Raw genomic sequence first — 27,004 nt, 5'->3', positions numbered from 1 at the left:
AAACAGGAAGCCAGCACGAAGGGACTTAACACAGGAAGCCAGTGCAACAGGGGTGTGTGTGTTTCTGATAATAGTGTAATGAGTGTCGGACTAACACATCAGACCACAGCCCCTCTTGGTACAGGATGTGATAATAAGGTGAACGAGATGTGAGTAGGTGCGAGCTAGTTGTATGAATGCATTAGAAACGGTCTTCATGTGTGTGTGTGTGTAGTTACAGTCTGTCTCGTAGTGACCCGTGTCAGTATGGTCATGTGTCACAGCTGAGACTGAGAATGTGAGGAAATCAGCTGGTTAAGCTGACAGGGGTGAGAGGTCACCTGCGCAGAGTGATGATGCAAGCAGTGCTCACTGAGCAGTATATGCAGGAAAGATGAAACCTTTGTGTGAGTGTCTGCATGCACATGTGCATGAGCTGCTATGGCCTCCCAGCTGCTTAATTCTGGGTGGTGGTCTCTATAGGGAATGGTCTCTCTCCAACTCCATTTGTCTGACCCCGACGCATTCACAGAGACTCAGGCCTAGAACCTGACACACAGCCTTAATTGCACTAAGTGTGTTTTGTGTAAAAATATCACCCAAACCTGCACCCCTTTCCTGAACTGTCAATCTTCCCCCAAATCCCTTAGCTCTTAATTTAATAAACATGGGAGTTTTTTTCTCATACCATAAACATAGGCTGTCTTCTGTTACAATGAGAACATATGTTGTATCATTAGAATCCTGATATGAGGAGCTTTCTCTGGGTTGTTATCATTCCCCGCTTCCCAATGTTGGTCCTCTTTTTGGCTTAATTACAATAAAGTCTATATTGCAAACCCAGAGGTAGACTCTTTCATTTATACAGGAGATTACTTCCTTATAAACTGTGGTAAATTATTTTAATGGTGATAGAAAACATCCCAAACTAATACATAGTTTATGTGCTGTGCTGTGCTGTTACTGTCGTCACATGTGAGGGAATGACTTTGCTTTTGTGATTGCAAGTACACCCATGAGTAAATGTGCTCTGTGCGCCGTTGTTGTACTCACAGGCATCAGCACAGCGGAGGAGCCAGGCATGGTCGGGTCTGGCAGAGTTCCAGGCATGGAGGCTGGCAGAGGCTGTCTCTGTCTGTTTCGTAGGTGCAGCAATGAGGACAGAGAGCCAGGGACAGGCCTGAGAAGACACACACACAGACAGACATTCAGAGAACATGTTTGGCACTGTTGTAGAAAACTGATATTGCTATTTTTGGCATTGTCATATAACAACATCAAACCCAGCTACCACCACCACCATGGTGCAGCATCCATAACTGCTGTATAAACACATAATGACTGATTGATAACGCAGTATAACATAGCTGTAATCATTTCTAACAATATTGGATGGTTACACACATCAAATATCCTTTGTAATTAAAGGTCCACTTTCTAGTTTTGTAGCCTTCATCAGCCTACAGTTTGCACAGTTGTGATGAGAGTGAAGATCCAATTAAATAAATACTTCATTTATAAATAATAATTATAATAGAATAAGTAATTTGTGACTACATTTATAAAATAAAAATACTTAATAAATACTATGTATTTATTTTATTTTTATATTTTAAATGATTCATTGTGTTACATTCATTCAATCATTATTTGCCTATTTTGGAGGAGTTATAATTGTTGACAAAAACATTAATAAACACCCATTATATCGGCTTACAACTACCGTACAATGTGTTATAAATCATGAATTCAGTGTTTAATTTCTGCTCGTAAATGCTAAAGGGTTAACATGACGTCTTACTATATTTATTAATATGAGATGTTTTAAAAACCAAGTCTAACAGAAGTTCACAAAATGCTTTAACCTGAAATGAACCCTATTGTAATTCTACAATGTGAGATCACTACACTGCTCTTGCATCTTAAAAACAATTTCCCACATTTACTCATTTCACATCTGTGCTATTACAGAGCAAATGCTTTCCCCAACTTATTTCATTTTTAGTTTCCACTCGTTTCCGCAACTACAAAGTCAGAGTGGAAACAAATAGTGTATAGACGTGTATTCATGCTGCAGTTGAAATCTGTTTTTGGATGCACTTTAAACAAGCACACTTCATGTAGTACAATGGATGAATAACGATGACGGCAATGATGAATTCACAATATTTGTCATAACAACCACGAATCGTGCATGACTAGAATCACTTTTAGAAACTGCTATAGCAGTTTGGAACCCTGTGAGGAAGAAAGAAATCTCCCTTGGTGACCACAAAAGTGTGTGCGGAACAACAGGCCTATCCACACTCATGGCCACATCAATAAATCACATATACAGATGAGGCCCGGGCTAAGCTTAAACTATTGACAGCAGTCTTGTCACAGTCGCTAGCTCAGGGCTGCAGCCATCCAAACACACAGACCACTCCATCTGCACACGGTGACATCATTCATACAACTGCCACCAAATCCCTGCTTGTAAGAACACAAATTCCCAGCTGCAGGGTTCTGCTACACCCTCATGCATACAGTAACTATTCAGTCCCTGCAGCTTAAAAAAACAGCATTCACTACTTGATTTTTAAATAACCTGTACCAGGAAAATCAATAAGTCTCCAGTTATCAATATCATCAGGATGACTGCCAGTCAATAAAGCTCCATTTCCTTGAGCATTTAGAAATTAGTGCAAACAAGAAGCATTTAGGTTAGCTGTGTTCAATGGGTTAATGTAATCAACTGACCACATCATAGCCTGGGTTACCATAATAGTGAGTAGTGAGGGAGTGATGGCCAAATGGGGAGGGGGTGCACCAGAGCTAACACTCCCCCACCTGAATAAATACCTGTATTTTTCCAGACCTAAATATGTGCATTTACGCTCCAGACATTTAAGATTGCTCCACACATACAGGACCATTACCATCCCGACTGTGTGTCATTCCTGTCTAACATCCCAATTTATCACAATCACACTCATTTAACAGCACGTATGACATTTGAGCAACACTGCGAATCCAAACATTTCCACATGGGAAAAGTCATGAAAGTACAATGAGGTATGCAGTGTAGCTGCGCGCTACATCAACACAGTTTCCCTCTGCGTTTAGACTCTGCCAGCGTCCAACAGGATGAAATAACAGTCACGAGGCAGTGACACGCTGCTGATTTTGTACATAAAAACTGTTTTGCCGGGTTTGTATTCAGTATGATGACTCCCTGATGAGTTTTTTTTTAACACTGCAGATGTAGTATTAAGCGAACATATCTTTAAAACTATGCTGTAAAATCTTTGCACACAGCTCTTTAACTTGAAATTGGCTCATTCACAGTATTTCGTTTCAAAAGTAGTCTATTTAATGTATCTGATTTATTTTTGCACAATATGGGATATCCAAATGTTAAACACATTACAATGTTGTCCTTTGCATATCTATACATTATACTGTATAATATCTATATATTCATAAATATATATGTCCAAGACCATCATAACCTTGTGCATGCTATATAATGATGGTGATGCAATGCACACTTGAGTTAAAGTAATGTTACATGGTCCTGGCTAAATCATATCTTTTCAACCATGAAGCTAAGGAGTAAAAAAATTAGAAAACGTTTTCAAACTAGGTACGGGATGTGAGTGAACTATTTAAAGTCCAGTGTCTGCCAGAAAAATTCCTTCTCAAAGTCAGCAATGACAGATCAATTAATTGCTTTAAGGCGCTGATATTCTCATTAGGAAAGGTAAATCTGACTGCAGCTGTCCATCTTAATAAGATAAGACAATGAAATGCACTAACACACAGCTACTTGTGACAGTCAATAACTGGGAGAGGTCAGGAAACAGCACAGGCTGGTTGTTGCAGGTCAGGGTCTCGCTTTCTAGAGAAGAAAGGCTCTTTTGAAGCTTGTACAGGTTGTACTGCTGCGCCTGTCACCTGCAGCAGAGCAGGGGGAGGACCAACGCTGTGTCCTTCACCAGCACACACATACCAAAACACAACCCACTTGTCCAGTGGGCGGAAAAACAACACTAACATCTGACAGTACTTCCTCTGGGGATTAACTCAGCTTTGTGCTGACTCTGCTGATAAATAAAGACATTTTTAGACAAAAAATCCACTATTAATGAATGTAAGTTGTTACTTCCATTCTCTTAAAATACCACTGATTTATTGATGTGTACATGATATTCTCTGTATGCATTACAATATCAATAGAGTTGACAGATTAGTCGATTGATTGATTAGTCAACAGAAAAGATTCCCTGCTTAAGTCTGTCTTATATGGTGATGAATTGTATTTTTGGGGGTTTTGAACTGTTTGTCAGAAAAAAACAAGCTATTTGAAGATGTCATATTGGGTTCTGGGAACTTGTGGAGGGCAAGTCCACTATTATTTTACACTATTAATACTACTACTGTATATCCAACATGTTATAGCCCAAATGTTATTTTGTTTTTTGTTTTACTATTTCCGCCCTGATAAAGACCCTGTGAGGTTGAAACCAGTCAGCGTTTTTCAACCAATATTCCTGACTGTGTGTGTTTTGCCTTCTCATTCTTCAATTAATTGATTTATTGACAAAGTATTCAGCAGATTTATTAATCAACAATCAAAATAAATGTCAGTTGCAGCCCTAAGTATCAACACATTTTATTGAAATGCATAATTTCAGCTTTAGCTTGTAATGCAGGGTATCCACACAGTAAAAGCATTCTAATTGGGGTGTTTTTTCTATTTAATTCTCTTCTGTGTTTGCCTATGAATACATTATGCACCAGACTGTACAGTGGATTAGTGGATTCATGTTCAGAGTGTTTGTGAGTGAATACATACATTCGCCAGTGTGTGCATGGCCATGCAACTGTGTGTGAACATGTGTGTGTATGTATGTGAGTGAATAATGACAGGCTGTGGCTCCACTGAGGGGATTGATAATAGCCTGTGGGCCCCAGGGGAGAGCAGGTAGACACTCTGCAGTCCTGACCCGGCACTCTCACATTACTGAGTGCCTCGCTCTCAGCCAAGCTCTCCTCCACAATCCCCGCCCAAGAACCACCATCGCACCACCCATCCGCCCCCCCGCCCACCTTCACTCCACCATGACATCACTGCTAGACCTTCTTCTCTCCCTCAGTCCCTCTTTCGCTTTTTATCTCTTGTTCCATAGTCTATTTCTCTAAGTTATCCTGCTATTTTCTCTCCTGTTTTCCCCTCCTCTTATTGTCCTTTTAATCCTCTCTAACTCTCTTCTGGACCCCTCAGGGTGCCCACACTCAAGCTCCTCTGGATTTGCTTGCTCTAACCCCCAAATCCTGCAGTCTGCACACACACTAAGCTTTACTGTCCCAATCCCCACAGTCCCAACTCCAACTCAAGCACTGGAGACTTAAACACAAGGAGCTTGGCTGCCATCCAAGAAGAGCAAGAGAGGGAGAGAGAGGGAGAGAGAGGTGCAGTTAGTCCACTGACTCATATCCTTCCCTTTCTGACTCTGCTCCAGCAATGATGTAATGCTCTTGGCTTTTCGCCCTCCCCCCACCCTGTGCCTGCCCACCCCCAGATTTCGTCCCTCCCTCCTCTCCTCTGCTCGCTTTTCCCTCTCTTTCCCTCTTCGACTTGTCCAACATCTCTGCGCTGACTCCTCGCTGGGTGAAGTCACAGCGAGCTCTGGGTAGACACAGCAGCTAAAAACTTTCGAACGTAACCAAAACAGCCCAGGGCCAAGTTCCAGACGTTCGAGAGACGGTGGTGCAGTCGCCATGGGAACAGAGGTAAACAGAGAGAGAAACAAGGGCCTCAAACAGCTTGCAGCTGCCTGGCTCTCTGAGTAAACACTGCACAGGACCTGCCCCTGATTTACTGCCTTTAATCACTGGTGGGAGGAGAGTGCCATGGGGTTTGGACTGAGGAAATAATACGAATCTGATCAAATAAATCAGCCCTAATGGGTTACGACACAGGCTGACTTTTATTAGCGGGCTAGAGGGAGGGATGGATGCTGGGAGGGTGCTGCACTGGGATGGATCTGGAATGGGGTGTCCACAAATTAGAGAGCCTCAAGCTGAGTTAAGCAATGCCAAAACACAGTTGAGAAATGGCGGTGGATGATACTCTGGAGCAAATTAGAATGAGTGTTGTGGTATTTATTCACCAAATATGACATTGTTTTGATTTATTAGATGCCATGAGCTGACAAAGATGGGTTGTCTTTCATTTTCAATGAAAGTAAAACGTATGACAGTACATTCCTATCACCAGTGAATCAGAAAAAAAACTGTGTCATCTTGTTACAAGCTAACCTGGCATCTGTCAGCAGCACCTGATTGATGTTGTAACATTTGGCTTCCAGTGCCCCTTTGACTTTTAACAGTAGTTCATCCTTCTTCCTCTTCATCTGACTTTTGATTAGCCCGTTTGTCCCTCTCCTCCTTAACCAGCTTTTCTTGTTCTCATCCAGCCACCTGATGCCTGTCTTCCATTGACAGTCTCAATCCTCTGTTTGTCATTCAGTTTTCCATCTTCACTTTACTTTCATATTCTCAGTGCATTTTTCCCACACCTTCATTTTTCTAATTCCACTTTGTCCATACTTCCATTCAAACATGATCTATCTTTTCCTTTCCTTGTGCAGACATGTCTTTTATCCTCTCCTCCATCCGCCTAGCCAAGTCCTGGTAGAAAACCCATGTCCTCACATTTGATGCCTCTCTTCTCCCTCTCTCCTCCACCCTCCTGATCCTTCATTTCCTCTCCTCCATCTATCTCCTATCCCCCTCTTCCTCTCCTCCATCCACCTCTGATCCCTTTCTTCCTCTCCTCTGTCCACCTCTGATCCCCCTTTTCCACACTTCCCCGCATTGTGATCCCTGCGCTCCCCAGAGCTGTGAGGCATGTCCCTGTGTGTGAGTTGCTTGTGCAGGAGCCTGCATGTGTGGTGGCCCCAGGGCAGGGATGACACAGCCCCGCTGGAATGAGAGGGAACAGAGTCTGGGCGTTCCTCTACAAACGCACTATTAAACCCACTGCAGTACACAATGAGCTCATCTTAATTCAGGTCAGATGTACATCCTGCATTCTCTCCTTTTTTTCTCTCCTTCCTTTTTTGTAATTAATTACACTGTATACCTTTGTTTTCTGTACCTTTGTTTATGTGTTCTTCTCTGCTCTCTGCCTGCTACTATGTGCATTAGCCCTACAGAATATACACAGTTGACACTAGTGCCCTTATTTGCCTGTGGATAGGGCATTTGTCAAGTCAGAGGATGAGGGCACCTCAGGCATTTTGTAGAGGTCCTGCTCTCCTGCGCTCAGGGCGGACCTCCCTCCTTATCACCACTTTCTGAATGCAATCTAATCATAAACAATAATAAAGGAAGTTTTGTTTAAATTGCGAGGTTCACAAGGTCAACTTTGTTCACGGAAAGCCCATAACTCTCCGCAGAGGTGTGGAGGCTTTCTGTTCTGGCGCTGGCACAATGGGTGGTGAAATCAGCACAGTTGTTTTATCACGCGCATGGAAAAAGTGTTATGCAATCTATAAAAATGTGATATGCAATGCATCCTGGAATCAACTTCATCAAAACTATCAGCACCACTACACTACCATTAATTAGTTGTATGGTAACAGCAGAAGTAGTATATGTAAATAAGTGTGAGAAGCACTGAATATCACATCAGGATGAAAATATACTGTATGTGACAGACCATGCACAGATTGCATTAACACATATTATTTGTTTCCAAGATGTGACCATTAGTTGTTTTAGAAAGTGCAAGCCATTAACTAGAAATCATATCTGGATTGATCTGATGATCATTATCTATATTATGCTAAAAGGAATGTAAATGTGCGTTGTGAAAAAGATGATTTGACCCAAAAAGAATGGCAGGTATTAGTATCCCATAAAATCTTCTAACCAGTGGTCCTAAAAAATAAATCAGCATATCACCAAAAAATATTTGTGAAAACACAGGAAGTTCACAGCAAGTGTGTCAACCTACACTTGAGTTCTGCATGAAACCCCGCTGTTAAGTAGGAAAGCAGACTAACATATTTTCGTACTTCTCTTGAAGGCAAAAACAAGGAACACAAGTGGCTGGTGGCTCTGAGGTGTGAAAAATGTTGTGCATTTAAAGCAGCATGGGAAATAAAACCACAAATAAACTTCCTTCAGAGCCTTGCAGGGTGATGTGACAGCCAAACTTAAAGTTGCACACCTTGTATGCATAGGGTGGGACATTACCAACAAGACACATTTAAGTTTAGACATAATCCCTCTATGTAGAATACTGCAAAAATAAGTCTTGAGTATGGTGGACTACTTTTAAGTAAATAAATACAAATACAAACTTTTGAAATGGATGTGATGATGGTGACAAACCAAAACCAAGTGACATCAACAGTCAGTGGTTTTGAGGATAGCACCTTTATGGTTTTCACAATTCAACTTCAACATTCATAATAATTATTCATTTAAGCTATCAAACAAAGTGTCCCCATTTAATAAAAGTATTACAAATTGAGATAAGTAATTAAATACCACATCATCATTAAAGCTCCATTGTGTAATTTTTTGAGTTGATTCTTAGCAAAACCCCCTTTGTTCTTTCACAAATATGTGCACATTCATGTGTAATTACTTCCACCAACTAATCAAAGTATTCTTGTAAGCGTAGAATCTGCCATTCAGAATCATTCAGAATACTCGCTCGAATGGCGGCCGCCATGTTGCACCTCCATCTTTAAAATACATTAGCCAAAGAGGGACATACCTCCGCCTTTAGTGCTTTTAAACTCAGTGGCACTGTGACGAATGCCAGGGAGGGGGAAAAGATTACTCGCGACTGCCGGCAGATTTAAAAGCCTGTTGAAGATGGAGGATCACGCTTATTCTCGAGGATATGTAACGGAGTCGCAAAGGAAGTTAAAAAGAGAATTAAAATGACAACGCGACAGGCAAAGCAACAATACCAAAGTTAATATTGGAGTGGCTTTTCCGAGATGGAAAGAGCTCATAAGGAGCAAGGACTTTAAAAGAGACGCTGAAGTTGCCTGCTTTCTTCTCAAAAGGTAATTCTGCCTATTTGTGTAAATTCTAAGTTTTATAGTTGCTTGGCTAGCTATAGCATGGTTGTGCATAACGCTAGAACGACATCTAGGATACTTTTCCTCCCGTCAATGATGAAAAAGGATTGTCTACCTTGTAACATAAACGTAATCATATGTGTCGTGATTTCCCTGGCAGACAACTCAGGTAATGCAGTTGTAACACAGACTAGCTACAGCTAGAACAGCTGCGTGTAAACGATGGAGATACTAAGAGCTAATTTCGGTTTCATTGACATTGTTTATACTGCTCAGAGAAATATATTAAAAACACAAACCTCCGTTGCTTCTCTCCTACGCTGTAAACATTGCCTTACACTATTAATCTCGTACAATATACAGAATAACGATAGCACTGATACTTTACTAACATTATCTTGCATATGTTTGGGAACCTGATAGCTGATGTTAGCAATGAAATTGTACCAAAATAACGTAAAACTATTATTACACTGGAAGGAACACTCACGGACAAAGTCATACTTCTTGTAATACGGCCACCGTAGGAGTTAAAACGCAGTCGGAATGGGAGGGGCTAGAAAGTAATATTCAGTTGGTTGTCATATACAATTTCACCACTAGATGGGAGAAATTCTTACACAATGTAGCTTTAAATTGATGATCAGATATTTGACCACGTACAGACCGCTGTACTGTAACCACTCCTCACTTAACCCAGCTGTTGATTGTGCTATGTAATGGAAACAATTGGACTGAGTTCCTCTACTGAGCCAAAATAGAAAAATTTCATAGTGTGTTCATAGTGTCATTGTTTTATAGTGCCTTGTGCCCACACCCATACCCGCACATCTCCTCTTACGAGTCAAAAGGTTGAGGTTTCCACAGAATGTTGTATCTCACATGGTTGACTAGTAATGTCCAACGCATTTAACTCTGACATAACTCAGCACCAGATGTTTATAATTGAAAAGCAGAAAGCATTCAAATCTGTTGGACACCGCTTCGCTTTGTACGATAATGATAGCCGTGACATTAAGATCTGCTGGCTGTTTCTTATGCCTGGTTTTAACACTGGTTTGTGTCAGTGCGGCTCCCTAAAGACCTTGTTTAGGGACTCAGAGCAGAAGGAGAGAGAAAAGAAAAGGGAGAGAGGGAGGTCCTCAGGTTTCACAGCTGCAGGCCCAGCTCAACCCTAAAGTAAATGGACTTGAGGAAAGCCAATCCTAATTGATTCCAAGCCTCAAAGCTCTTTAGTAAACATTGTGGAGCAATGAAAATGACTTGTTAGCCTAATTCATTGGATGCTTACGCTGTGCATTCAGCAGAGCTGAGAATGAAGGAAGCAGATGGAGGCGAGATTAAACTGATTTTGTTTGGTGATTTCTTCTCATTCAGAGATATATATTCACCACAGAGCTCCATAAAGTGTGAGGATTAAAAGCTTAATAGGCCTGCAATGATCACATACACAAACAAGGCAGATTAATTGATGGAGATTACTTTTTTCTCATTGTCTCTCAGATTATTATGATAAAAACTAAGCATAAACCTTTGCACAGCAAATAATTTATGCAGTTTTTTTATTGTCTTTTCCTCACAAATACATGGGAAATAAAAAACATATTACAGACTACAGTCAAAGTGGATTAACAGGGCAACGGAGGTATCATAGGGAAACCCTGATCTGACCTTCAGTAGGCTCTCAATCTGGACAGATCACAGCTAGCCTGTGAAGTGTCCGGCTTGTTCAGTGTGTGGGAAGTTCCTGTGGAGAGACCCTGTGCACAGAGTCTTTGGTTGGACCTAATAGCTTCCTGTGGAAGCACTGCTTCTCAGTGGAGGGGTTTCCTCAACCCATTTTCCTGCTGATGTGAACATTTCCACATTTGTCTCGTGTGAATCTACTCATCACTTGTTAGGATTCCACTGTCCTAGTAAACAGGTGACGCCTCTGCAGTTTTAGCACGGGGAATGCCTCAAATAATGTGCTACAGATAAATGTAGCTGAGACTTACATGCTGTTCTGTGGCTAAAAACCACCGCCACATGGCATACCGGCTCTGATGAGTTTTTATTGACAGGTAAACTCAGGTGAAGCAGGCCTAGCAAAGTCTCTGTTTCTGGCAGTGATTGCTGCTCCTCCAAGGGGCTGAAATTCCATCCAGGTCCTCGACAAAGAGCCTGACGGAGTGTCAGTCAGGCTTAGAGATGGGCCTCCCATCCAATATTCACTAGCTCCTCAAGCTGTAAATCTACACAGGACAACCTCAACACAGCACAGGCCTATCACTGAGCCATCTCAATGTCTAACTTGCTTGCCACAGGTCTGGTTTACAGTAACAAAGCCCTGGCACAAGTTTGAAGGTTGTTAGGGTTAAGGGATAAGGAATAAATGAGGTTAGTGGAATGTCTCCATAAGGAAAACAAGTGTATTTATGTTCATGTGTGGTAATGATTTTGTTCCTGATATATAAAGGGAAATACATTTCCCTCAAAGACCCATGATGGCTGGTCAAGTTTATAAAATCACATAGCCTGGCTAGACACAGTCTGCAGGTATGGATCATTAAGGTCTGATTATGACTGTGATTAAAAATGCTTTAAACTCTATAAACTATTTATTGACCAATAAACACTGCAGGTAAATAATGAAGCAGCACACCACACAGATTGCAGTTAATATATTGTATATATCTGGCTGGTTATTATACACCTGTAGCATGGCAGAGCGAAGGTATCAGAGAAATGGAGCTCTAAGGTTGTGGCTGACATTCCCATACAGTGAAAAGAACTAATTTAGAGCATGAAATGCTAAACCGCTGTAAAAGCAGTCACAGCTAAGGCTTCAACAATGACCTCATCTTGTCTTATGGGACCATGTTTGGCATGCTCTGCTGTGGGACAATACTGAATGAACAGCAAAACATGAATCGCCAGCCCCACACACACTGCTCCAAATGTAACAAAACACTGACATTCCCTCAGAGACTACGGAGGGATGACAATCGGCACAGACACAAAAGGACCAGGCCGAGCCTAAGGCTGTCGCTATAACGGGGGCGCACTTGAAGTGAGAGGATACACTGCGAACACAGTACTCCTCAGATAATTTTCAGTCTCATAGCAGTTCTTAACACTGCCTCTACTACTCGACCACAAAAAATAAACACTTAATTGAAAGAGATGCAAAGATAAAATCACAAAAAGTCTAATAAAGCCTTTTTTTTGGCAACTTTCTTGTTCTGCTGTTTTCTTCAACCGCTTGGCCCACTCACCCTATCTGTCTGTTGGTCGATGGAGCCTGAGTGATGACGGAGCTGGACTGAGGAGATGGCAGGGCCTGCTGGATCACTATGCTGGTATCATGGTTGCCCATCCGTGAGTGGGACTGCTGGTGCTGGCCTTGGCCTGTCTGGCCGTGCAATGAGATGCTCTGCAGCGAGGAAGGGGAGAGAAAAGAAAGTAGAGTATACATGGTTAGGAATCTGTCAAGAGTGTCACATTCTTCCCAGCAAGTTGTATTTTCAGCACAACTCAAGCATTACAACTGTTTGAATGGGTAATGAGGAACTGTGTAAACTCATCCACAGGCTTTTTCTGAGTTGAGGATACATTGAGTCTAATGAGGACCAGGTTTTCTTATTGTTATTTGCCCAGCAAGACAGTTTGTTTGTTTCGCCTCTTATACTTACCCGCTGGCAATGATCAAATATAAAAAGGAGAATACAGGCAGTCACAAAGTTTTAGAAAAAGTTTACCTGACAACAGGTATTGACCTTAAAATATATGTCACAGTTGAGGAAAGGGAAATGTGTATCAACCACATCAGTCATTCCTCTACACAAATTAGAGTGTGTGTGTAAATTATTGTGACTATTTTATATTCATATTGGCCAATTGCTGTTTTCTCGAAGTTTCAAGCTTTTACTCCTTCTGCTTATTGTGCTACAGTATATGCAGTCCCAGAGAGTTTTGCTTTGACTTGCCTCCTGCTGACTTAGCAGAGCCTCCCATCATAAACCACACAGGCTGGGGAGGCTAGACGAGGTTGACCTGAGCACAGACGAGCTCCAGAGCCAAACCACCCAGACGACAGCTTAGCTACAGCGTGCACTGCACATCTCTCCAGACATTGGATAAGCAGTCTGTCTTGTGGTGATTTGACTAGTACCCATGTTTCAGGTGAAGGTGCCTTAGGGAAGATCTATAATGCATAAATGACCACGTCTTGTGAGAATGTCTGGCCAGGTCTTTTATTGATGTCACACAAGTTGTCTCATGGGTCTGTCTGTAAGTCTGGGAAGAAATAGGACTCCCTCCCTAAGAGATATCTGGAGAGCTGTTTGAAGTTACAGGTGGAGAACCTGATCTCTTTTCTCCTCATATCTGGTGGGTGACAAATCTCCACCTGCCAGCCCTGTAGGTCACTGTCAACAAGACTGAAGGGGGAGTGTGGTGTCTGGGGCATGGCAAGGGCTGGATGTGCAACACATGACTATACTTGAAGAGAAAATATGGTAGAAATAGAGGTGTATACATACTTGGTGGTTTTTAGCAATCGAGCAGAGTGTGGTTACATGAGGTCTGAGTGTTTTGAATCTATTAAAAGAGCTCATAGTGTGCTGGCTGCTGTTAAGGACTGACATGACTGATGATAGCACCAGATAACAGTTCATAACCATCTGACCTCACCCCTGTGGGTGGCTGTGGGTTCCCCCTAGGTTTTTTTCAGCCTGAGGTTTTGTTCTCTACTCTGCAGTACCTGTTTACTGTCCTCTTCTTCCTGGGCCTTGCAAAACTCCTGCTCAATGGAGCAGTCCAGTTCACTGAACAATCCCACCTCCTCACAGTTCTTCAAGAAGCGTGTTGGTGTGGGCGTCTGGTCTGGAAATCAAGGAAAGGTTTTTCAAGTTTTAGCTTTGAAATCTGTTAAAACAACAACAAACAGTACATCACACACGCACGCATGCATGCACACACGCGCGCGCACACACACACACACACACACACACACACACACACACACACACACACACACACACACACACACACACACACACACACACACACACGACACAGTATATGTTTGACAAATTAAATGAAAATATATTTGTATTGATATCACCAGATTTTGTTTCATTGTATACTTTTTTGTATAATTGTTACTTTTTAACCTTCAATTTGAAAAAGCCGTTCCCCTGTATTTTCTAGCCTAATTTATTCAGCATGATGTTAAAATGCTGTTTATTTTCATTATTTATTTATGTGGACCACAGTTCGACTACAAACTCTTTACAGAAGCTGATACAGATCTGCATAAAAGAATGTACATTGCTGTTACGTATTTCCAATGATTTTAAAAAGACAAAACCTCCATTCTGTTAGTGAGAGAGAGATACTACGCTTGACAGCCACATTTCAGCTGATGAAGTACAGCTCTCACCTACTGAGTGGGGGTCTCAAGTCAAGCTGCAGTGTTGAACTTGACGTTGTGGGGGGTGCATAGAGATCAGGTTTCAGACAGTTGAAGGTGATTTTAGGATCAGGCTTGTTTCAAAGGCTAAAAGCATACTTCATGGTCTGTTTATCCATTCTGGCTAGACTGGGGACTGACTCAAACTTTCATCATGACCTGTTTACCCAAAATACAGTTTAACTACAAATATCACTTTTTCCATTTCGAACAACACAAGCTCTATTAATAAAAAAAGGGAGTAACGTCAATTTTTAGTTGAGGACAACAACTATGAGTCAATGGAGGTCAACAATAATAGAACTAAAGTTTAAAGCGAAGACCATTTTAGTGACCAGCTTGAAGCATGTTACCATGTGTGGCTGAGCTATATTACACAGTACAAGCTCTGACTATTTTATCCTGCATTCAAGGTCTCAATAAGAGAAATGGTCAAAGCTGTAACTCAGACAACAGGCAATAAGAACACCCGGCCTAGAAAATCCGATCCTGCTGTCCACTGAGCGTAAATAATAAAGAAGACACAATCTTAGCGGTGTGGCTTGTGCTGTCATCTAGGGTGGCCTGGCCATTTCTAGGAATGGAGATCTATACTTATGGATCGGCCTTGGGTTGACTCAATCTATGATTTGATGTTTCTTTGAACAGTAGATTAATGTGCCTATCAGCATGTCACCTGAGGTGTATACACCCCAACATCCATAAAACCATTGTAAACCATCACCCACTCCTTCTATGGGAAAATACAAATCACACTTTAGCTTAACATGCTGATTTCTCCAGTCCGATGTCAGCACCTCCTAAAGTGTGCATTAAGTAGTAACAAAGCTGAATTGCAAGGTATCGTGTGTCATATGATATACATTACTGTAAACAACTGGTATAGACACACCATGAAGTTTTCTGATGATAGACAAGTGTATCTGAGCATGAGTCACTGAGGCACACACCTGCAAATGGACTACAAGTTCCCAGTGAACCCGGCTGAGTGTGTATTGATGTAGCCCTAACTCACCTGATAACATGTTGTCGTTCTTTATGGAGGGGAACTTAAGGGTCATCTCATGTTTGTGTCTATGTATCATCAGATGGTCCTCCGTGGGGAATCGCTGTTGAGTTTTAAAAAAGTAGGATTGTAAGTACAAAGACAAAAAAGGTTTTCTGTTCACAGATTATAAAACAAACAAACCAGTACACTGACGCTTTAAACCAAAATAACATTCACTGTTATTCTCCATTTAAAGAGTGCATCCTAAAAGAGCATCAGCCCTGGTGTTGACTTCAAAGAGCATTTTTTTCTATAGGGCTTTTTATACCTGCAGCATTATTTACAGTTTGTGTTACACTCAGATCTATGCTATTCTGTTTCTCCCTTATGCTGCGGCAGTAACCCACTCCTCAGACCTCCTCAATGTACATGCTTAATATTAGAGGTAGACACACACACACACACACACACACACACACACACACACACACACACATACACACTCACCTGAGAACAGCCAGGAGCGTTGCACACGTACGGCCTTTCCTGGTCCGAGTTCATCACTCTGGCCACCTTCTCATAAAACTACAAAAATTGACAAAAGGAGAAAGCGGGGAGAGGAAGTGAATGACTTGAGTCACCTGCATCCAAGATCAAAAATATACTCATTGTGTCACGCTACACTGGAATTGCCATTGCGCCTGAAACAGCTGTGTGGTTATTTTCAGTAATAAACAGTTTTTTCACATTACAGTAATCTAGTTTCCACTAAATTGAAATAAAGGCTAAGGTTGTGGGTTATAAAAGGACTGGAAACAATGGAAAAGCATTTAAATAGTCCAACATACTTCATTTCATTACTATGCTTTTATTACACGTAATCAAACAGACTACTACCTGTTCTACTACTACTACCTACTCTAAAGCTTGTCATGAATAAAAACAACAACAAGAAAATAACGTATTTCTATAGCACTCTATAAAAGCTACCGTCATTAATTTCTGTTGGGCCACCCGCTTGTACAGAGGTACATATACACATCTAGGCACAGTTGTGATGGGTTTCAGCTTATATTTGAATGGAAACAATGACACGATAAACCATGTTTGAAATTTGAAATGAAACACTAACTGTGGTCTTCAAATATTTATTCTCACCACAAAGTGACAGAATCTGGTTTAACACATCTGGTCTGGCAACTACAATTACTCCCCAGTAGTAATGTGAAAAATCCCTTGTTATTAATGTACTTATGCAGTGAGATAAATTGAACTTTAAATGGCACTTAAAACTCATTGAATACTTTTTTTGAAAGTTGACATTCGATTTTTACAGTCAGCAATCATTTAATGATTTCATTAAGTTATTTAGTCGGTATACTGTACATGTCAGAGTGAGAATGAGAGAAGGAAGTGTCGGCAGAGCAGCATTGCATGAGGGAGACACAAGATGCAGTTAATTGCTCCAAAAAACAGCTTTAAAAACATTTGTTTACCTGCAACTAGTGCCAGATCTGTGCTTTGTAAGTAATTGTTCTGCACACTACAGCCATGCATCATGTCAAATATACAATGGCTTCAGTTATTGTTTTAGATGCTTTAATAATTTAGAGTGAAAAAGAGGGCAAAAGAAAAGAGGAGTGCCTCATACCTGCGCTCTGTTCAAAAATTATAAAATGAAACCAGTCACATAAAAAGGAAAGACCAACAAATTCTGTAAATATCCTGTCTCTCTGTTTACCCACAGAAACTAAATCATGCACACAAGGATGGATGCTGCATTCAGCTTTAAAAATATATATATAAAACAGCATGACTATATTTATGACTGGATGTCAGAGAAAAAAACAACAGAAATAACAGGTGCATTTTAACAGCTTCTCAAGATCAAACCATGAGCACAACAAGAGCAGTGACATGCCATTGAAAGGCTTTGATGTGCACTTTAATCAATCATTGCATTTAATGCATGTGATGCCTCACACATATTTAAATATTTAAACCATTAACTTTTGCAACAGATTACATCTCCCCAAGTGTCCCTGTCAACAATATTCAAAGCAATTTTGCAGAAAAAGTAGAACGATTAAGAACGTTTAGCTCATACATTTAAATTAGATTTTTTTTTAATTATTATTATACTCAGGAAATGAAGGTACAAAAGTATTATTTGAGTATTCTTTGGACTTAAACCCTTGCCTCTAACATCACATTTATTGACTGCTGGCTACTGTGTCATCATTACGTATTTCTGAATTCAAGGTCTTTGTCCGGATGCCATTTTAATTATCCTCATCATTGACAAACACAAACAAACAACCTCTGAGCACTCACCACATGCCAACACTACAGATTCCCAGCACTTTCTGACAGATGTTTTAACAGATGATAAGGGAGTATGATGATAAGTATTAAGGTAGTCTTTATGAATCCCCAGCCACAGCACAGCAGCAAGGGACCATCTTTAGCTTCGAGCCAGTGCCTTGATCAATATCAGGAAGATTCTTAACACTAAACATGCAGGTATTTTGGTATGGGACATGCAAACAGGGAACGGGCATTTAAAATCCATACAGGAAGGTCCTAGTTGTGAGGTTTGAACCAAAGTCGCACTGAGAGCATGTAAACGTCCAGGATGCCTGCAGTTAATGAGACTCACTTTGCACACCAATAAGTAAATTAGACCTTTATAAACTATTTGAATGGTGCCTGGATGAATTAGGAAAGCTGGTAGGTGCATCTCTATTCTGACACCACAAAAGTAAAGCTAAATAATGAAATCTGCAGATAAAGAAGTTACAGTTAACAATGCAAGTTTTCTTTTGTCTCCCTCATCCAATCCCATCAAAACATACATTTCTAAGGGGTCTGTTAAGAAGCTAATAATTTAATCATCAGCATTAGGTGTTTGTTTATCATGTACGCTCTTGATAATGACTGGAACATTTAAATTATTTACAGCAGTGATATTGCACCCAACAGTTGCTATTTATTGCTCACATACAGCACAAAGTTTATTATTCTACTAGTACCTGCCACCGTCGTCAATTCACGAAAACGAACCCGTAATTCACTGCCACATGTCACGTGTTAAGCATGAATACCTTCATACACCATGTACATGTGTGTCTTTTTCATGGGTACAGACTATTTCCTCAAGCACCGTCAAAACACTCAAATATTGTGTTATGCTAAGCAGTGCTGTTTTCCTAACAAGCTGTACTTCATGACCGAGCCTGCAGAACAGGGTCTGGACAGGGTCTCTCTGTCAGAGAGCAATGAGCCCTGGTCTCGCTTTCTATCACCAGTTCACTCCGTCTCTACTACAGGGCCCCTAAAAACTCACCTGGTTTCCTTTGACACAACAAACATGACTAACACTGCCGATCGTAACCCTGAACCCATACCCAGGATAATGGCAAGTATTACTAAGGAAGCACTGCTTCAAAAAGCCTGTGGATATGTCGCTGATTATTCTCAACATTTTAGGCCACATTTTTATCTCAAATAAAGTTATATGGAATGTTTTAAGCTGTTCGTACAATTCTCATTGCCACCATTGTTTTCAGGCTTTCTTCCTGAACACCTGTACGACTATGAGTCAATTATTTTCTAACTCTACTACAGATCACAAAACTGACATCACCAGAGAGCAATAATAATAAGTGTATCCATGACTAAAAAAACAGACGCAAAAATTTTACTTTTACCTTCCTGTTTCTAAAATGGGATTTGTCATTTCATCACATTTACCAGGAAATTTGAACCATATGACACATACAACTTTTAACTATTAATTCTGTGAATGCCTCTGTGAATTATCCAATAGCTTTCACACTTAAAAGTATCAGTACTGAACGCCCCTTTCCATGCAAGAGGCACTTGGCTCTCATTTGATATAGATGTTTTAGTTTAGCAGAGGAAATTTGGTTACACTTTACATTAACTATATCCTGATGTGTGCGAAGGGAAGGATTAGGGTCCGGAGTTCGATTTCAAGAGGAGCTGGGGAGGAATTCTCCAGGTAGACCGCATATTAGAATTTAAACAATATGGTGAGGAAAGGATGGGTTAGGGTGCAAAGGCAAATGGGGTTAAAGCAAGCACAAACATGCACAGCAATTCAAATCCCCAGCTCCCTGTAGCCTGGGCCTTTGACAGGACAAGTTCAAGGTAGGATCACGGCGACCCCTAAGTCAGGGAACATGGCCTTCTTAGACAATGTCTGCCCTGAACTTGAAGTTCATTGACATGAATGCGTGACAAAAAAGACTACTGTGATGTAAACCTCAAGACCTATCAATTACTTGTCTCTTCCACAACATGTAAACTCATAATAAACACAAAGAAGCCCCCTGAGCGGGCTACCATGGCACTAATACCACTCACATTATCCTTACTTACAAAAGGTTTTATACTTTGTTCTTAAAGTCCCAGAATATATTAGCATCAACAATGTACAAGGCAAAATAATAAAAATATGTGCACAAGTGTTTTGTTAAGGTGAAAGGAGACTTTGGGGCCAAACTGTTGATTGGTGTTATGATTTCTGTTATTCGACCCCTTCCTACAAACGCACAATCATTACCAGAGGAATGTTTCACCTTGAGCACATGCAACAACCATAAACAAATAAAGGTCACATTTCATTACTGCAATGAGCCGCTGGCAATCAAGCTGAACATTGTGTAAAATATGTAAAGAATTAGATCTGCATCAAGGTTACTAAATAACTCAAGTTGTCCAGTAAGTTAAATGTAGAGGCAGTGACTTTAGTCTTTTCTGTTTTTGTAATTATTTATGTTATTATTAATAAATTATATATTACATATGTATTTTCCTTAGTTGGCTATTCACTTTTTGAATTTTATACAAATAAAAAGCTGATTTATCATGCATTATTCATATTATTAATATTATTAATATTATTATTATTATTATTATTATTATTATTATTATTATCAAGTCACAATTAACTTCTCAATCTCAAGATAAAAGATGTTCTGCCATGGCTTCTTACAACAAAGAAGTGGAAAATGTGAAAGAGTGTATTCATCTTCCAAACTTTTTCTCAAACTGTTGCTTTCATAAAAGGTAGCTTATTCTATTGAAGTAACCGACAATAGGTGCCTGTTCTCAAAACCATTACAAGATAAAGAAAAGTCCATCTCAGTCTGTATTAAATGATCAGAATTCCTAACTTCATCATCATAATTGAATGCCTTATTATCAGGTGCTATTAACACAGCAAATTAAAAGGGACACAATAAAACCGGAAGCCTCCACATTAATCTAAAACAGCGTGCATGAGAAACAAGTGGTTATTAATAGTGTTGTCACATAAACAAAATGACAATGAGTAATCAAATGATTAAAACATCTTTCTTTCTTTCTTTCCAAGCTGTATAGCCACAATTAAAGTGCGCCTCGTCAGCACAACCTTCCTGAAAGTAGCCCTCAACATCTCAGCGGTTAATCAAATATCGACTGGCCTGCAGAATGACGTAATGTTGGTGGTCACATTGCTGTTCAAGAGAAAAAAGAACGTCAATTTCACGGGAACAAGAGCATCACTCTTTTCTTTTTAACTGACATGACAGCAAAACCACCGGGCTATCATTTCCCTGACGGTCACTGGTGAACCGCAGCACGCAGACAGTCCGGGACCAGCGTCGGCTCTGCGTATCCCGAGATGGGACAGGAATGGCAATGGTGCAGGGATCCAGCTTTGAGCTATGGAGCAAATAGAAACAACTGGAAGACGTGCCAAATTGGTGTTAAGTGCAATGGAAATCATCCTTTGCAATGAGCCACTGTGTAGTTTTCAGATGAATTCCTGCAGACTTGTCCCCGCAGCTATCTGACAGACCGAGCAGCAGCAGCAGCAGCAGCGGCACTTGACTCCGCGTTCAACTTCGACAACAGTCAACAGATAGGCCAACGCACGGACACCGAAATGAGATGACAATGCATGTAGGCTGCTCTTATCAAACTAATATGGTCCCCTTTCTCTAAAACTTGCACACGTGAATTTAGAGCAACAACAAGAAGAAAATAACATCTCGAGTGCTGAAGCGAACAACAAAACAAGCTGTTGCATGAAAAAAAGGAGGAGAAAAAGTAACAAGAATCGCTTTAAACAAACAACAAACCTGCAGGGGCGCGTGCACGGTCCTCTGCATGGTGGTGTGAGGTTTTCAACTTACCAAACAAGTGTAGAAAATTTGAAGCAGTCTCTGAAAAGAAACCACGTTGGACTGAGAAAAGATTACAATACGATCTATTTAGAGAAGCATAACGTCACCCCCGGGTGACGTCACGTGGGATTCCTGAACTTCTAAATCATTGCGGTCCGCTTGGAGGCGGCGCGAGCGGGGCGGAGTTTGCAAATGCACAACCAGAGGCATGGGTGGACACTGCTGGACCTGAGTGGGTGTGGTCCAGAGCTGGATCTCCAGTACTGACCCATTTGGCATGCAAATAAGCGCGCTGCATTGCGTCCTCAACTGATAACTCTGAACTGTCTCATGAGCGGAGTGAAATCACTGAACTAAAATGAGAAGATTCAATCACACTTCATTACTTAAAAGACAATTTTTAGGACTTCACCTATTGTAAAAAACAACTTCAAGTGGCATACTGGAATCATTTTCATTTGAGTCATCCTAATGATATAATATATAATAAAAAATGCACTTATACCCTTTGATAATGATAAATAGAAACCACGCTGACCCTGAAAATGAAACTGAAGCTGCTAAACGGAACTAGGCCATCGCTAATTTAATAGTTTACACTTGGGTTTTTCCTACTGTGAAATGTACAAATGTCTTCTGTGAAACAGGCTTATCAGATTTAGATACAGAGAAAAAAAGTATACAACATTTGAGTGAGGTTCCATTAAACTCAGTTACACTCCAAGGTGTTCATGTCCTAAAGGAGTATATGCAATATTAAGATATGATGACTAGCCACCTGTGTATCCAGGGGGCTGTCTATTATGCAATAACAAAAACAGTAATGACTGGATTAACCTGCTAACCCGCCACTATTACCAGCTATCATGTAGTGAATCATTTCAATTGAATAAGCACAAACCAGTAAACCTGGTGATTTTCAGGTCATTTAAATTCTGGGGTCCTGGGGAGTTGGCAATCCAATTTAACAAAACTTATCTCTCAAAAAAGGGCCAAAACCTGGCAGACCTTACATGCATCATCAAGCTTCACAAATTAATTGAATGTGCAAAACACATAGTTGTTCCACACTGACTTTCCTGAAATGTGTGCCTTAGCTATAGCACATCAGAAGAGATTTAAACAGCTTTGGAGTACAAAGCATTCATTTTGGAGCTCTGTGTGACCTACTGGTGCCAACTGGCTGTGATTTCTTGGGCCACAGACACCGGTAGTGAAGCCATCCTCAGCTTCAGGGATTAATGACTCCTCACACATTGAGAAATGTTTACCACTCGCCTGCGACCACTCCACTAGACTAAGAGCTCTGTCACTGAAACAATAACGCAGTCTGAAAAGCCCTCATAACTCAGAGCTTCTCCGCCTCTGTCTTTTAACCAGAGCTTTAATCAACGTTTATGACATCCTTTTGTCTCTTTATTGCCAATATATTTCCCAACCAATCCAAACATTATGCTCCCAGAGGAGCAGACTATTAAGGTTGGAAAGAGCCGATACAGTTTGGGTCAGTGACCCGCACTAAAGCAGATTTGATCTATATTATACTAAACCTTTTATTATTGTGCCTTTGTGCAATGCTTTTGAGTAAGATCACCTTGGGAAGATTTGCGCCAGTGAGGATGCTTTGTTGCAGCAGGTGCAAAAGGCGAAGTAGGTTAAATAACAATAACAGTAAGTGTCATACAGGTTTTCAATTTGTAAACAAAATATTAAAAAAAACAAATATTTTACTTTGTCCAACAATCAAAGACGGAAAGCAGACGTTGATGGAATGTTACTGTAAAACACTGTTTCCTGCTCTCCACACCTTAAGCAGAGACAATTGTGCCTGCAGGGATGGAAATGTTGGGCTCTCAGTGTAACTGCATGCCATTGTCGTCCACATTTCAACACTTTGGCAACCCAAGTCAGATGGCAGATTGTACATTCAGTTGTTTACTATCTGCACTTCTAACAAAATAGCTTTACTAAGTTTAACGTTTTGCCCATTTTATTTAGGATTTGAAAAACAGTGACAGAGACATTCTCATCACGTTTTTGTTCATAGACTCACAGTGGCTAATTACCAAGCTTGTTTTACCAATGGATGCAGCCCAAGTTCCATTTCAGTTCTTCTCAGCCAGACTTGTAGCCTGTGATTGTTGATATAATTTAGTTTCTGTACTGCTGATGGATGTTTAGCTGTTTAGTGGTTAAAGATCAGGAAATATTGAATGATGACCTCAGGACTTGTTACAGTACTGCCAAAGCATGACATTGTTGACATTGTTTATCAAAGTCTGGGGCGGGTTGCAAAGTTACATGTTACTTTTAAAAATGAGAATCTTTAGTGATTCGTCATGCTCTGCTCTATGGTGTCAATGTCATTGCATCTATTAAAGTTGCTTTGCTACATGGCAAAACAAACGTGCAGTGATTAATTAATTCAGTATAGGGATGTGAGAATTTAATTTTAACCATAAGAGTAGGGAACCCCACTGGTGCAGGAGAGACTCGGATCATGGGACGCCAAACATCACTGTGGAGTGTTATGGTGGAACTGAGAGACTACAAAACAACAAAACATATGTGCTGGGAGGTTCCCAGTAGATAACCCCATTGACATTCCCGCACTCAAACACTCAACCCTGTAACATGTACATTACGTGGCTGGTGAATGGTGATGCCTGTGTGATGACTCTTTAGATTTACAACAGTGTAGGGTGATGTCCTCTGTGCTCAGCATTTGTGAGTAAGTACATCACTCTTTTGACATTTGCATTGGGCTTCTGTGTGCTCATACTGGATAATTAAAGTTGTTTGTAAAACCATTCATAAATGTTCTCTGGCTGGGTTTTGAAAAATGTCATATAAATGGATGATATAACAATAACTTTATATATTTCATTCTTGTAATTTATATTACAACATTGTATGGATAATATTTTGGATTAATTTAATAAATATGTCTCTGCTGGCTGTGAAATTATAGAAGCCAGAAGAAATTAGGTACCCCTCTTTACTGTAGTATGTGGGAGTGCATGCAACTATCTAACAGAGAGCAAATTATGTTGTTGGTTAGTTCTTGTTGGGTAGGTCAAAGAGGGCAATAGGGTCTAGTTACTTACGAGCAGCTGTGATATGTGACTTTCCCTGCATGTTTCCACATTGAGGTTAAACAACCTATTCAGGAAATCTCTAGAGCAGAAAATCCCAAATACTGTACATGTACATTTATGGTCTGTAACAAGTTGAAGAGTAGTGATTAGTTGCAGCTATGCTCATCATGCACAACCATCAATGAATAACTGAGGATAGGCAATGTCAGCATCTTAAACGAAAGCCATTAGCTTCGTTTAAACAAGAGGCTGTGTGAGATGCTTTCAAAGTAATGCACCATGTGTTCTCAAGCATACTGGAAAACTAGTTTTACCATCACTTTGGTGCCTGATCTGAATATGGACTGGGCCCAATGATGACCCACTACACCATCACCAGGCATAAACTTAAAGTTACTGCACAGTCAATAAATGCAAAAAATGCAAAAAAGAAATTAAGTGGAGAAAGTAAAACTCCATCTCTTAACTGAAAACAGACATGGAAAAACAAAGCTAGATTTTGTAAAAATCGAGATACAAAATTTTTCATATCTAATGCTCTGAGTAAGTACTTTAAGTCAAATTAGCACCCACAAGCTGTAGTTCTTTACTTACTTCTTTACTACTGAAATGTTAAGTTGATTCCATATACATGGAACGGAATCTCTTGGAAACTGACCACTTTTTACAAGTGCGAGCACCTAAATGGCAAGTGTTCGTTTCAAGCTTGTCTCTATCCCAAGCAACTGAATGAACAAAATGACCTTGCAGCATGTGATGCATCAAGTGCTCTTGATGGTACTAACTATCCATGTAGACATAACATCAGACAGAAGCTTGAAGCAACTTGCATTTAAAATATATTTGATACTGCTCGCTTTGAGTACGTATTAGCATCATGTATGCAACAACACTTTTGGTAGACGTTTGGGATAGTTATAGAATATCATATATCACTGAACACAAAGAACAAGCATGACTAAATTAATATACTGACCAACACTGCCACATTGTGGCCATAAGATGTTTTTCAGCTGCTCAAGTGTGTGATGCATGCCACAACTCTATCACTAACGTTATTATCACAAAAGATAATTACTGATAATTGCATTTAATAAATCAATACATATATCAATAAATTCATTATTTTAAATGATTTTAGTGCGGCTATAAGTGGACACAAATCCAGATTTAGATAGGATTCAAATAAACAAAAACACTTTAGAGTTTGTTAAAGCAATACACCCCTTCAGGGAAGACACTGCATGGGGGGAAAATTGAAAAGTTGGAAGGATTCAGCAGGTTGTTTGTAGTAATGGTGCTGATTAGCTACTGACAGTCCCTCTTTCTTCTCAATCCTGCCAACTATATTAAGTACACAAACTATGCGTCAAGACGCAATTTAAAAAAACCCTAATTCCCCTCAGCGTTATACAATACTTTAAATAACTACTTTAGAGTTATGCCAGTTGTCTTTTTTGTGGGAAAACTGTGACTTTGCTAAAATGGTATTTATGTTATTATTACCATGTATCATACATAATAAAATACATTGTATAGTTTCTATAGTCCATTTACTATTATAATAAATACACTAATTTATTTGAGAATTACGCCCTGAGAGACAATACAATCACTTAACATGTTTAAAAACTGTGCATTGTTATAATATAAACATTATAAACATTCTACATTTAGTCAGACTAGTGGCGATATTTAGTTAGTTAGTGATGAAAAGGTTAGTTGATTCGTTGACTAATGTTCTATTTTAATTTATAAGTTGAATAGAAAAGTTGATGTCATTTCAATTGTGATAATTGAATTAATTGTATTAAAGTATTTTAACAGTAAAGGTAGTTAGTATTTGCTGATCACTGCTTCGCAAGTCGTACACAGGTAGGCAACTTTACTCATACCATATCATGTTAGGCTAGTGGCTAGTGGCTAGTGGCCACTAAAGTCTTAAAAAGCTACTTTGGTGTCTAGTAGGCTAACAGGTAGGCTATTGTCATAGCAGCAGGAATATTTTGTTTGTTTATTTAATGCCACTTAAGATAAATATTAATCAAGTTGTATGAATTTACATTTGTTATATACAATCTGTGTTTTTTCATATTCAATTTCTTAAAAAATAAAATAAATAAAAAAAGTTTAAGCTTTTCTAATGAAAGTCAATCAGCCTTGCTTCCGGTCTGGTTGTCTCTCTCCAGCTGGTT

General features: G+C 40.0%; 1 protein-coding gene across 2 annotated transcripts in view; it reads right to left on the bottom strand.

Annotated features, from left to right (window-relative positions):
- Positions 1-21,807, bottom strand: part of creb5b (cAMP responsive element binding protein 5b) — a 41,494-nt gene extending 19,687 nt beyond the window's left edge. The window contains exons 1-6 of one of the 2 annotated variants that reach the window (XM_078253137.1): positions 21,667-21,807; positions 16,022-16,099; positions 15,542-15,635; positions 13,816-13,937; positions 12,329-12,486; positions 1,033-1,159 (exon numbers count right to left, since the gene is read on the bottom strand). In XM_078253137.1, coding sequence (XP_078109263.1) covers positions 1,033-1,159; positions 12,329-12,486; positions 13,816-13,937; positions 15,542-15,635; positions 16,022-16,099; positions 21,667-21,696 — 609 coding nt within the window. In that variant the 5' untranslated portion in view covers positions 21,697-21,807. The remainder of the gene's footprint in view (positions 1-1,032; positions 1,160-12,328; positions 12,487-13,815; positions 13,938-15,541; positions 15,636-16,021; positions 16,100-21,666) is intronic. The other variant, XM_078253138.1, reaches the window with a different exon arrangement.
- Between the last annotated feature and the right edge of the window lie 5,197 nt (positions 21,808-27,004).

The sequence above is a fragment of the Sander vitreus genome, chromosome 6 (assembly GCF_031162955.1).
Source record: "Sander vitreus isolate 19-12246 chromosome 6, sanVit1, whole genome shotgun sequence".
Classification (NCBI taxonomy): domain Eukaryota; kingdom Metazoa; phylum Chordata; class Actinopteri; order Perciformes; family Percidae; genus Sander; species Sander vitreus.
Note: the sequence above shows the minus strand (reverse complement) of the source record. Positions and strands in the feature narration are given on the sequence as shown.